Source organism: Hemitrygon akajei, chromosome 23 (genome assembly GCF_048418815.1).
Source record: "Hemitrygon akajei chromosome 23, sHemAka1.3, whole genome shotgun sequence".
In the NCBI taxonomy this organism is placed as follows: domain Eukaryota; kingdom Metazoa; phylum Chordata; class Chondrichthyes; order Myliobatiformes; family Dasyatidae; genus Hemitrygon; species Hemitrygon akajei.
In genome coordinates this window covers 2,523,136-2,537,411 of record NC_133146.1, presented here as the reverse complement: position 1 = coordinate 2,537,411, position 14,276 = coordinate 2,523,136, and the positions used below count along the sequence as shown (strand labels likewise).

Sequence of the window (14,276 nt, the reverse complement as noted above, 5' to 3'; positions counted from 1 at the left end):
AATTAGTGTAGTAACATTTGTCATTTTCCAGTCATCCGGTACAATGCCAGAATCGATTTTTGAAAGATCATTGTTAATGCCTCTACAGTCTTTCCAGCTATTTCCTTCGGCACCCGAGGGTACATTCCATCAGGTCCAGGAGATTTATCCACCCTCAGACCATTAAGCTTCCTGAGCACCTTCTCTGGCATAATTTTCACTGCACCTACTTGACTTCCTTGACACTGTTGAATGTCCGGTCTACTGCAGGTGTCCTCCACTGTGAAGACTAATAGAAACATAGAAAACCTACAGCACAATGCAGGCCTTTCGGCCCACAAAGCTATGCCGAACATGCCCTTACCTTAGAAATTACCTAGGGGTATCCATAGCCTCTATTTTTCTGAGCTCCATGTACCTGTCGCAAGAGTCTCTTAGAAGACCCTATCGTATCCGCCTTCACCACCGTCACCGGCAGCCCATTCCACACACTCACCACTCTCTGTGTTAAAAAAAGCTTACTCCTGACATCTCCTCTGTACCTACTTCCAAGCACCTTAAAACTGCCCTCTCATGCTAGCCATTTCAGCCCTGAGAAAAAGCCTCTGACTATCCACATGATCAATGCCTCTCATCATCTTATACACCTCTATCAGGTTGCTCCTGTCCTCCTTCACTCAAAAAGGAAAAAAGGCCGATTTCACTCAACCTATTCTCATGAGGCATGCTCCCCAATCCAGGCAACATCCTTGTAAATCTCCTCTGCACCCTTTCTATGGTTTCCACATCCTTCCTGTAGTGAGGTGACCAGAACTGAGCACAGTACTCCAAATGGGGCCTGACCAGGGTCCTATGTAGCAGCAATACTACCTCTCAGCTCCTAAACTCAATCCCATGATTGATGAAGAGCAATGCACCGTATGCTTTCTTAACTACAGAGTCAACCTGCGCAGCAGTTTTTAGTGTCCTATGGACTCTGACCCCAAGATCCCTCTGTCAAGTCAAGTCACTTTTATTGTCATTTCGACCATAACTGCTGGTACAGAACATAGTAAAAATGAGACACCGTTTTTTAGGACCATGGTGTTACATGACACATTACAAAAACTAGACAGAACTCTGATCCTCCATACTGCCAAGAGTTTTACATTAATACTATATTCTGCCATCATATTTGACCTACCAAAATGAACCATCTCACACTTACCTGAGTTGAACGCCATCTGCCGCTTCTCAGCCCGGTTTTGCATCCTACCGGTGTCCCACTGTAACTTCCGACAGCCCTCCACACTATCCACAACACCCCCAACCTTTGTGTCATCAGCAAATTTACTAACTCAAAATAAGCATTCAGTTCCTCTGCCATCTCTGCCTCTCTCATTAAAATATCTTCAGCGTCATTTTCTATTCGTCCTATATCTACCCTCGACTCTTTTTTACCCTTTATATACTGGAGCTTTTAGTATCATCTTTGATATTAGTTGCCAGTTTCATTTCATAATTCATCTTTTCCTTCCTCATGACCTCCTCAGTTTTCTTCTGCAAAGTTTTAAAAGCTTCCCAATCCTCTATCTTCCCACTAGCTTTAGCTTCCTTGCATGCCCTCTCTTTTGCTTTTACTTTGGCTCTGACTTGTCAGCCACAGTAATGTCCTACTTCCATTCAAAAATTTCTTCTTATTTGGAATATACCTGTGTTGCACTTTCATCATTTTTCACAGAAACTCCAGCCATAGCTGGTCTGCTGTCCTCCTGCTAGCGTCCCTTTCCAATCAACTTTGGCCAGTTCCCCTCTCATGCCATTGTAATTTCCTTTATTCCACTGAAATACCGCCACAATGGAATTTAGTTTCTCCTTCTCAAATTACCTTAAGCTTTCTTATCAACTCCAAATCATTGCACCACACTCAATCCAGCACAGCCAATCCCTAGTGGACTGAACAAAAACTGTTCTAAAAAGCTATCCCTACAAGTTCTCTCTCTTGAAGTTCAGTACTGACCTGGTTTTCCCAATTCACTTTCATGTTAAAATCATGTTACTCGCCATGCTTGAGGCTACTGTCTGGTTTCCATCTAATATGACTGTCCAGGAACGGGGGCAACCATTCTTCTCAATCTCCCATCATAAATTGTATATTTGGATGTATGCTGTTCAGATAGTTGTGGAACTGTTGGAGTGCCTGGAGTCCATGAGGCAACACTATGAAGGTGTCTTTGATGAATCTGAAGAAGTATTTGGGGTATCTGGGCAGTTTCCCTACTTCCACAGCTTTTGGAAGGATTGCCAGGATCCTGAAGAAATACCAGATTAATACATCCACAAATCTGTAAGGAAGCTCAAATCACAGCTTATGTGGGTCAGAGATGATCTGGGACTCCAGGTGACTGGCGCTCACAGGATTCCCTGTGAATATGGATCAGCGCGTATCGGCCAGTTGGAACGCATAGTGGAAACCCCCATTAAGGAGCACAGGAGATGTATCTGTTTGGGTTACCTGGAGAAATTGGCAGCAGCAGAACACTGCATTTGCAATGGCCGTAGGATTAACTTTGATGGGACAAAGCTATTGGCTTTTGGGACTGCCTGCTGAAAGAAGCCATTGAAGTAAAACTAGAAAAGAATTTTAACAAGGGCGAAGATCTCACCCTTAAGTAAGAACTGGAATCCGATTGTAAACAAGGTGGGAGAGCAGAAACCTGACCAGGTGAGCACTAACCAATCAAGAGGGGCGAACAACATGGGGTATATATACCACCGGACTAGACATGCCTAGGCGTCATCCCTGATTAAGTTGGCAGAATTAGTGATTAAAACATCAGTTAAAAGCGATAACCTGTACCTGGCTGGAAGCCCGAGACAAGTTTATTAGTTTAAAAACTATTAAACTGGGACTTGGCAATTTTATGCAGTTTTTACAGAGTGTCATTAGTGACAGGTTGGAAGAAAATGGGTGGGGCATGGTTTGGGAGGACAAAGAGTGGGCAAAAATTCAAGCAGCTAAGCAAACTTTGTAATGAGGAGATTCCCAAGAATGTTCAAACAACACAGGCAAATTCTAAGCTCTTAAGAAATGATGTTTTTCCAATGATTTATTCTCTCTCTTCCCTGCCTTGTAATCTGTAAGTTGAAGTAATTACATTTAGATAGAAGTTATATCATAAATGACTAAGCCTCCTTGGAATGGAAGTAAAGAGTTTTTCATTGATGTGTAACATTGTAGATAAGATAACTTATCAAGCTTCAAAATACACTTTGAGCACTTGGTTTTAAATTTGGAAAACTCAGGAATCTGAAAACACTGCTTTTCCTTTATTACACTTTTTTTTTAAATATACAGATTTTAGAATTTACGCAAAGGTAAATTAATCAACTCCTTGAGACTGCCTTGTAAAATCATGGCCTCAAAGTCACTTTCCTACTTTCTTCCCATACTCTTGTAGTTTAAAAACTTACTATTCTCAGCTGTGAATATATTCAGTAACTCTTACCTTCACAGTTATCTAGGTTAGAAAATTCCAGCTCTTTCATCTATTTGAATTTCAGGTCCCTCATTCTGAAATTATGCCTCTGGTTCTAGATACTCTCATTTTGAGAAACATTGTCTCAGCATCTACTTTGTAAAACTTAAATTTTTGTGTTTGAATAAGGTCAACTTTATCAGTAGTGAATAAGAACCCAGACAGCTTCCTTCTTGTACATCAACATCAGGAATTGGTGTGGTGAATTTGATGTAATTTACTGGTATATGAATTCTTTTCATGGTAATATTTGCTCTAGTTCCTCCTGTAAAGATTCTCCTTTTCTTCGTTAATACTTGTTTCAGTTGCCATGCTTTTGCATTTTATGTACTTGGCTGCTTTATTTATATACAGGTCAGTCATATTGATGTGATCACAGCTGAACAAGCTAAAGATTTTGTGGAAGACGATACCACGCATGGATAATAACGGCAGGATTTGCTTTCCAGTCAATTGAACATAAGTTGTATACTTTTTATCTGCAGTTTTGATTTGCACTAATTGTGCTCATATCAATACTAAACTCTAGATATAATCACTGCATTTTACATAGCTACTTAAAAATTCTAACTTCTACTTTTGAGAATGAACTGGGGTAAATTTAATCAGCCTTCATGGCATTTAGGAAGTGAGCAGAGCAGATTTTTATCTGAAGGAATTTGGCTTGAATTATGACTCCTTGTTGCTGTGTTTTATTAAAAAAAAGATACCTGCTTCAGATACCCTCCGCATGCAAAGTTTAAGTATGTCAGTGGCTTTGTAAAGTTCCTTGCAGTTGTTTATACACTTTATATCTTCCATTGCAGTAGCTTTGCTCTGTATAAGTTTTACCATTTCCCTCTTGTTGTATTTTCGTTTAGAGTTGCAATAAAATGTTAGATAATATATTTTAGTGTTTTTCTATGGTGATTTAACTCTTATTAAATTGCAATTCTGATGTCTTTCAGCTAATCTAATTATTTTTGACTACTAACATAGAATAGTACAGCACGGGAATAGGCCTTCAGTCCCCTGATGCTTTGTTCCAGCCTCCTACCACTCTGCATTTTTTTAAAAAAACTTGCCTCACAAATCTTTTAAGAGTTTCTCCAGTATTTGATATTTCCACTCTGGGGAAACTAACTGTTTCTACCCTTTATAATTTCATGCATCTCTTTCAGGTGACCTTCAGCCACCTCTAACATAGAAAACCTACAGCACCATATAGGCCCTTCAGCGCACAATGCTGTGCCATACATGTACTTACTTTAGAGATTTCCTCGGGTTATAGCCCTCTATTTTTCTAAGCTATCCAGGAGTCTCTTAAAAGACCCTATTGTATTCGCCTCCACCACCATCACTGGCAGCCCATTTCATGCACTCACCACTCTCTGCATAAAAACCTTACCCCTGACATCTCTGTAGCTACAAAGAAGCACCTTAAAACTGTGTCCTCTCCTGTTGGCCATAACCTGTTCAGTTTCTCCCCTAACCAAAGTCCTGCAATAGCCTAGTGAATCTGTATTCTCTCCAGTACAATCACATCCTTCCTGCTGAGTGGTTATAGTACCAGAGAAAATACCTGCAGTAATAAGGTTTATCACATTGTTTGAAGTTGTATGTGTACCAGACAGGAAACGCATTAACTTTTTTGGGTAGATTTAGCGTGGATTGATCACAAAGTAACACATACTACAAATGTAAGCTTGACGGCTACTGGAGAAGTAGAGGGACTTGAATGACGATTGATGCTGGTGTGATTACTTTTAAAATTAGGATTTATAAATTTTAATCAAAGGGATTAAACAGTTTGGGAAAGGGTAGATATGCCTCCAGGAATATAAGGAGGCCATTTGATTCTTTGAACCCTGTTCCTGCATTCAAAAAGCTTGTGGAGACAGGCAAATGCTGGAATCAGGAGCAACAAATAGAACTTCTGAAAGAACTCAGCAGATTGAGCAGCATCTGTGGGAGGAAAGGAATTGTCAACATCTTGGGTCGAAGCCCTGCACGTGACCTAACTCCGATTTACCCGCCTTCCCCATATCACTTAATTTCCTTCGCTTTTGGATTTTAACAATCAACATAGGATTAAATGGCACTTATAGTAGAATTCCCTACCATTCATTGTGTAGAAACTTCTAAATTTTACACACCTCCTCATTCCAGATTCCTCAATTAGTGGGAATATTTGTCCTCTCTGCCATTCTCGATATAAGCTAGGTAAATTTAAATAAAAGTTTCCCCCTTAATTATTACAACTTGTCCTAAATTCCAGTGACTATCAAATTTTATAATCTTTCTTTGTAACTCTTGGAAGTCTACTTTTAAGCTGCCAGATCTGCCCTGAGCCTTCCCTATCCAGCACAGTGGTAGTCTCTTTATGGTAGCATGATTCTCACTCACCAAGCTCCTGAAACTGACAGTCTATTTTGAGATGCATCATTTTATTTGAAGGAGAGAGAGAGATGTAGTTCTCAAAAGATATTGAAAGATCCAGATAATTTTTATGACCTTCCAGTAGTTTTGAGGTTACTATTACTGAGACCAATATTTACTAAATTCCAAATTTTTTGATTCAGGGGTATCTGCAAGAGGTCGTGTGCATCATACTTTAACAGGGACAGTACCTCATTTAAGTTCTTTAGTTCTAAGTTGAAATGTGTTTAATAGTATTAAAAATGTAAGATGGATACAGGATATTCAGCTCTGCGTTTGGTAGGAGGACAGACTAATGTAGGTCACCAGTGCAGCGAGGTTGAGAACTTACGTCTAAATTTTGGATAACCTCACATTAGGGGCTAAAGTTACAGGCTGAAAATCCTGCTTAAGTAGCTTAATTATGTTGAATCAACATCTTTATAATTACCAGTAGTAAGTAGTCTCTCTCTTCTCCCCACTATAGATATATGGTGTAAATAGACAACAGGTGCAGGAGTAGGCCATTCAGCCCTTCGAGCCAGCACCACCATTCACTGTGATCATGGCTGATCATCCACAATCAGTACCCCATTCCTGCCTTCTCCCCATAGCCCTTGACTCCGCTATCTTTAAGAGCTCTATCTAGCTCTTTCTTGAAAGTATCCAGGGAATTGGCCTCCACTGCCTTCTGAGGCAGAGCATTCCACAGATCCACAACTCTCTGGGTGAAAAAGTTTTTGCTCAACTCCATTCTAAATGGCCTACCCCTTATTCTTAAACTGTTTCCTCTGGTTCTGGACTCCCCCAACATCAGGAACATGTTTCCTGCCTCTAGTGCGTCATCCCTTAATAATCTTATATGTTTCAATCAGGTCCTCTCTCATCCTTCTAAATTCCAGTGTATACAAGCCCAGTCACTCCAATCTTTCAACATATGACAGTCCCACCATCCTGGGAATTAACCTTGTGAACCTACTCTGCACTTCCTCAATAGCAAGTATGTCCTTCCTCAAATTTGGAGACCGAAACTGCACACAATACTCTAGGTGTGGTCTCACCAGGAGGACAGACTAATTAATGTAGGTCACCAATGCAGCGAGGTTGAGAACTTAAGTCTAAATTTTGGATAACCTCACATTAGGGGCTAAAGTTACAGGCTGAAAATCCTGCTTAAATGGCTTAATTATGTTGAATCAACATCTTTATAATTACCAGTAGTAAGTAGAAGTAAGTAAGTAAGTACAACTGCAGAAGGACCTCTTTGCTCCTATACTCAACTCCCCTTGTTATGAAGGCCAACATGCCATTAGCTTTCTTCACTGCCTGCTTATTTCCAGTGACTGATGAACAAGGACTCCTAGATCTCGTTGTACTTCCCCTTTTCCTAACTTGACACCATTCAGATAGTAATCTGCCTTCCAGTTCTTGCCACCAAAGTGGATAACCTCACATTTATCCACATTAAACAGCATTTGCCATGCAACTTGTCCAAGTCACCCTGCATTCTCATAACATCCTCCTCACATTTCACACTGCCACGCAGCTTTGTGTCATCTGCAAATTTGCCAATGTTACTTTTAATCCCTTCATTTAAATCATTAATGTATATTGTAATTAGCTGTGGTCCCAGCACCGAGCCTTATGGTATCCCACCAGTCACTGCCTGCCATTCTGAAAGGGACCCGTTAATCCCTACTCTTTGTTTCTTGTCTGCCAACCAATTTTCTGACCATGTCTGTACCCTACCCCCAATACCATGTGCTCTAATTTTGCCCACTAATCTCCTATGTGGGACCTTATCAAAGGCTTTCAGAAAGTCCAGTTACACTACATCCACTGGCTCTCCCTTGTCTATTTTCGTAGTTACATCCTCAAAAAATTCCAGAAGATTTTTCAAGCATGATTTCCCCTTTGTAAATCCATGCTGACTTGAACCGATCCTGTTACTGCTATCCAAATGTGCTGCTATTTCATCTTTTATAATTGACCAGCATCTTCCCCACCACTGATGTCAGGCTAACTGGTCTATAATTACCTGTTTTCTCTCTCCCTCCTTTCTTAAAAAGTGAGATAACATTAGCTACAGGAATCCACAGAATCAATCCACAGGAACTGATCCTGAAACTATAGAACATTGGAAAATGATTACCAATGCGTCCAGAATCTCTAGAGCCACCTCCTTAAGTATGCAGACCATCAGGCCCTGGGGATTTATCAGCCTTCAGTCCCATCAGTCTACCCAACACCATTTTCTGCCTAATGTGAATTTCCTTCAGTTCCTCTGGCCACTATTACATCTGGGAGATTGTTTGTATCTTCCCTAGTGAAGACAGATCCAAAGTACCTGTTCAACTCGTCTGCCATTTCCTTGTTCCCCATAATAAATTCACCTGTTTCTGTCTTAAAGGGCCCAACTTTGGCTGTCCTCTCAATCATCTTGTATATTTTACCAAGGCACATCTCAACCTTTGCTCCAAAGAGAAAAGCCTTAACTCACTGAACCTATCCTCATAAAACACGCCCTCTATTACAAGGACCATCCCGGTAAAACTCATCTGCCTCCTCTCTAAAGCTTCCATGTTCATGTTATAAAGAGATGACCTTTTGAACACTTGTATCAAATTTATGCTAATTTGTGTTTGTCCCTGTGCTGCTGTTGTAAGTAGCTAGTTTTCATGTCATTTATACCTGTGTATGTATGTCTATGATCGTAAATTTGATTCAGGGTGAAATGTATGGTGCATCTTGAGATTTTGCAGATAAGATCCAAATAATGCAAAGCTGCAGGTTCAAAGTCAGGCCAACATTGGTCGTCTTGTTTGTGATGCCCATTTCAGGGTCATATGGTCAATTAAGCCATTAGACCAGTTAGTAATGTTTGATTTATGGAATTAGATGATGATGGCAGTGTTATCTCATTCTATGATTCAGTCCACAACCGATGTATATTTTTGCATTTCTGCGCACTCATTTATGAACTTTAAATGTTTAATAAGTTGTAAATGCATCATGTTCCTTTCATATAATTAGGAAATGATTCATAGATTGATTCACCAGTATATTAAAAGTGATGATGCTATCAATTCTACATACAGATTTAAACCACTGTGGGTTACAGCGGAGAGCGCATGCTGCAAATTCTTTTATGGATCTAATTTGGTTTAGAAACCATATAGTAACTTGCTGCAATATTTGACAGCTCACAAAGTATACAAATTCATAACGGAAATACTGTGATCTGACTTTCTGCATTCACTGACTTAGGTTGAACTGCTCTTTGATGTAAATGCTAATTAAATCCATCAACCTGAAAAGGAAAGAATTGTTACTTTGAAGCTATATCTATAGGATGTTTCAAAAAGCTGTTTAGTTTGTGTAACACACACAAGTACTGGAGGAACTCAAGCAAAGTCAGGCAGCATCCATGAAGAGGATTCTGGGTCAACGTTTCAGGGTGCAGAAGCCAGAAAAGGAGGGAGAGGGGTGCAAGTTGGTAGGTGATGGGGAAGTTCGGTGCATATGGTGGCATGTAAGAATCTGGGAGAGATACAGTGCTGCTAGAAAGTTTATGAACCCTGTAGAATTTTCTTTATTTCTGCATAATGTGACCTAAAATGTGATCTGATCTTCACACAAGTCATACGGCTACATAAGGAGAACCCAGTTAAATAAATAACACAAAAGAATATTTATTTATTGAAAAAAAAGAGCCAATATTACATGTATTTTTTAGAAAAAGTGTGTGAACCTTTGCTTTCAGTAATGGTGTGACCTCTTTATATAGCAGTAACTTCAACCAAACATTTTCGGTAACTGTTGATCAATCCTGCACATCAGCTTGAAGGAATTTTTGGCCATTCTTCCTTACAAAAGTGCTTCAACTCTGGAATATTGGTGGGCTTCCTTGCATGAATTGCTTGCTTCAGGTCCTTCCACAATATCGTTATAGGATTGAGGTCAGGACTTTGACTCGGCCATTCCAAAACATTTTTAAACCATTTTGTTGTTGATTTACTCTTGTGTTTCAGATCATTGTCATGTTGCATTATCCAACTTCTATTAAGCTTCAGCTGACGGACTACTACCCTGACATTCTCCCGTAAAATGTCTTGGTACAATTTTGAATTCATTGTTTCTTCAAGGATTGCAAGCTGTCCAGGCCCTGAGGCAGCAAAGTAGCCTCAAACATTGATGCTTCTTTCACCATGCTTCACAGTTGGGATGAGGTTTTGGTGTGCAGTGCCTTTTTTCCCCAAACACAGTGATGTGCATTTCTGCCAGAATGTTCAACTTTAGTCTCATCTGGTTCAGTGGTTGTTCAGACCAAACATCAGAATGGGGAAGAAATGTGTTATATGTGACTTTGACTGTGGAATGATGGTTGAGTTTCTCAGAAACTGCTGATCTGGGATTCTTACGCACAACATTTCTAGAGTTTACAAAGAACGGTGTGAAAAAAATGTCCAGTGAGCAGCATTACCATGTGTTACAGCAGTTGTGTGCAGAACAGCATCTAAATGTGCATCATGCCAAACCTTGAAGTGGACGGGCCACAGCAGCAGAATTCCATAAACATAAAGAAGTACTGTGGTGTCCACTGAGCAACTGCTGATGTCACAGTATTACCTGATCTCTGTACTACCATTGGGAAGCTGTTTATTTTAAGAGCATTCATAATGTTGACATGCAGATACTGCTGTCTTGGGTGATGTGTGTTATCAAAGTTCAAAGTAAATTTATTATCAAAGTATGTATATGTCACCATATACAATCCTAAGATTTGTTTTCTTGTGATATACTCAATAAATCTAATAACCATAATAGAATCAATGAAAGACTCGTGTGCAAAAGGGAACAAACTGTGCAAATACAAAAAGAAAGAAAAAATAATAAATAAGCAAGAAATACCAAATATGAGATGAAGAGTCCTTGAAAGTGAGATCATAGGTTGTGCAAACGGTTCACTGATGGGACATGTGAAGTTATCCCTGCTGGCTCAAGAGTCTGATTATAACTGTTCCTGAGCCTGGTGATGTGGAGTCTTGAGTCCTGATGGTAGCAATGAGAAGGGAGCCCATCCTGGGTAGTGGGGGGTTGCTGATGATGGACGCTACTTTTCTGCAACAGCACTTCATGTAGATGTGCTTAGTGGTAGGGAGGGCTTTACCAGTGATGGACTGGGCCGTAACCAGTACTTTTTGTAGGGTTTTCCATTCAAGGGAATTGGTGTTTCCATAGCAGGCTGTGATGAGGCCAGTCAGTATACATCGTAACATAGGTTAGTACAATTTGAAGAATTATTGCATGTGACTTTCTAACTTCCACATCTTGATGCACAGGCTTTGGAATGTGTGTCAGCATCCAAGAAAAAATTGAGCTTTGGTTGGTTCAAGCAACCCGTTATCCTCCAGTACTTCTATGGAATACTCAGACAAGCTTATCTGTTCTCCGTCCAAAAAGAAAATACCATTATGTTGTGAGTACATCACGTCAATTCAGTATTCCTTTAATAAACATAAAAGTCATTGTTGGGTGATCATCGTTCCACTTTAGGGAAGATTTCCAAATTACTGGACTGCATAATAATAGTAAGTTATCTTAAAAGAAGAAACCTCTAGTTTTAATGTTAAGCATACCCATGTTGGTAATTAAACAAGATCTGGTTTTTAGATATTTGTAGAGTAACACACAAAATGCTGGAGGAACTCAGCAGGCCAGGCAGCATCTATAGAGATGAATAAACAGTCATTGTTTGAGGCTGAGACCCTTCGTTAGGACTGGAAAGGAAGGGGGAAGAAGGATGAAAAAGGAGAATAAATGGAAACTAGAGGATATGAGAAGGCAGAAGATTGGAAAGGTAGGTGAGTTTATCAGATTCTTTCTCTTGGTGCTTTAGTTTCCTGCCATCCGATAATGGATATTGAACTTCTTGAACACTGCCTCAATACTTTAATATATATTATTTGTTTTTGCATGATTTCAATCTATTCAATATACATACTCTGTAAGTGACTTGTTTTTTTCTAGATTATGTATTGCAGTGAACTGCTGCTGCTAAGTTAACAAATTTCACTACAGTTAATAAACCTGATTCTGATTCTGACAACATACATAAGGGAGGAAGTCCTGAAATGAGAATCTAGGCAGTTACTCAGAAAGCTGAGAAGCAGGACATCCGGGGTAGTAATCTCTGAATTGCTGTCTGTGAGGGTAAGAATAGGCTGTTTTGGCAGATGAACATGTGGCTGAAGAATTGTTGCAGGGGGCAGGGTTTCTAATTTCTGGATCATTAGGATCTCTTGGGGAAGGAAAGACCTGTACATAGGCGATGGATTACATTGAACTCGACAGGGATCAATATCCTTGTGGGCAGGTTTACTAGAGCTGTTGGGAGAGCTTAAACTAATCTGACAGGGGAGTGGGAACTGCAGTGATACAGGTGGATGTAGTAGTGCCTAGTGAGACTGAGGAAGGACAGTCAGATGGTAGGATGAAATTGCAGTCAGTGGGGCCAAAATCAAAAAGCGTGATGAATATATGACTGAAGATATTATATTTGAATGTATGTAGTATACAGAATATGATAGATAGTCTTGTAGTGCAGTTAGAGTTTGGCGGGTATGATGTGGGTATCTCCAAGTTGTGGCTGAAAGAAGATCATAGGAGCTGAACATCCAAGGATACACACTGTATCGAAAGGACGGACAGGGTAGGGTGGTTCTTCAGTTAAAAAATGAAATCAAATCCTTAGAAAGAGGTGACATAGGATTGGAAGATGTAGAATCCTAAGTAGAGTTAAGAAACTGCAAGTGTAAAAAGATCCCGATGGGAGTTATCTATAGGTCTCCGAACAGTATCCAGGATGTGGGTTACAAATTATAATGGGATATTGAAAAGGCATGCAAAAAGAGCAATGTTGCAATTATAATGGAGGATTTCAATATGCAGATAGGTTGGGAAAATCAGGTGGTGCTGAGGGAATTTGTAGAACACTTAAGAGATTACTTTTTGAGCAGCTTGTGATTGAGCTCATTAGGAGAACAGCAATTCTGGATTGGGTGCAATGTAATGACTCAGATTTGATTAAGGAGCCAAAGGTAAAAGAACCCTTAGGAAGCAGTAATCATAGTATGATAGATTTCACCTGTACTTTGAGAAGAAGATAAAATTGGATGTACTGGTATTACTATGGAATAAAGGGAAATACAGAGGCACGAGGGAGGAGCTGGCCAAAGTTAATTGGAAGGAAACACTAGCAGGGATGACAGCAGACCAACAATTGCTGGAGTTTCTGCGAGAACTTCATAACACACAGTACAGATACAGTACTCTGAAGTATTCTAAAAGATTCTAATGAAGTATTCTGAAAGGAGACGGAGGCATCCATGGCTGGCAAGGTCAGTCAAAGGCAACATAAAAGCAAAAGAGAGGGCATAAAATACAGCAAGAATTAGTGGGAAGTTAGAGGATTGAGTAGCTTTTAAAAACTAACAGAAGATAACTACAAGAAATCCATAGAGAGAGAAAAGATGAAATACGAAGGCAAGAGAGCCAATAATATAAGAGAGGATACAAACACGAGGAAATCTGCAGATGCTGGAAATTCAAACAACACACACAAAATGCTGGTGGAACACAGCAGGCCGGGCAGCATCTATAGGAGAAGCAATGTCAACGTTTAGGGCAGAGACCCTTCGTCAGGACTAGAGAGGATACAAGGTGTTTTTTCAGATATATAAAGAATAAAATATAAGATGAGAGTGTATCTGTTGGAAAAATTGCTGGAGAGCTAGTAATGGGGGACAAAGTAATTGTGGAGAAACTTAAGTTACTTTGCATCAGTCTGCACTGTGGAGGACCCTAGCAGAATGCCAGAAATTCAAGGGAATCAGGGCAGAAGTGTAGAATTGTTGGAAGAAGGTTTTTGTGAAGCTGAAAAGACTGAAGGCAGATAAGTTGCTTGGACCAGATCAATTATGCCCCAGAGTTCTGAAAGAGGAGGCTGAAGAGATTGTGGAGGCATTAGTAATAATTTGAAGACTGGAAAATTGCAAATGTCACTTCACTCTTTAAGAAGAGAGGGAGGCAGAAGAAAGGAAATTATAGGCCAGTTAGCCTGACATCATTGGTTGGAAAGACTTTGGAGTCTATTAGCAAGGAAGAGGGTTCAGCGTACTTAGAGGCACATGATAAAGTAGGCCAAAGTCAGCATTGTTTTCTAAAGGGGAAATCTTGCCTGATGGGATTCTTTTTGGAAATAACAAGTAGGATAGGCAAAGAGAATTAGTGGATGTTGTGCACTTGGATGATCAGAGGCTTTTGACAAGGTGCCACACATCCGCTGTCTGTGGTCTCTGACCTAAGCTCTAGTGGTTGCTT

At 40.0% G+C, this 14,276-nt stretch overlaps 1 protein-coding gene across 1 annotated transcript in view; it reads left to right on the top strand.

The window, feature by feature from the left end:
• The window catches only part of smc3 (structural maintenance of chromosomes 3), a 122,323-nt gene extending 117,939 nt beyond the window's left edge, over nucleotides 1-4,384 (top strand). Inside the window, exon 29 of the mRNA XM_073026853.1 lies at nucleotides 3,852-4,384. Within this exon, the coding sequence (XP_072882954.1) occupies nucleotides 3,852-3,923 (72 nt within the window). The 3' untranslated portion in view covers nucleotides 3,924-4,384. The remainder of the gene's footprint in view (nucleotides 1-3,851) is intronic.
• Nucleotides 4,385-14,276: the final 9,892 nt, after the last annotated feature.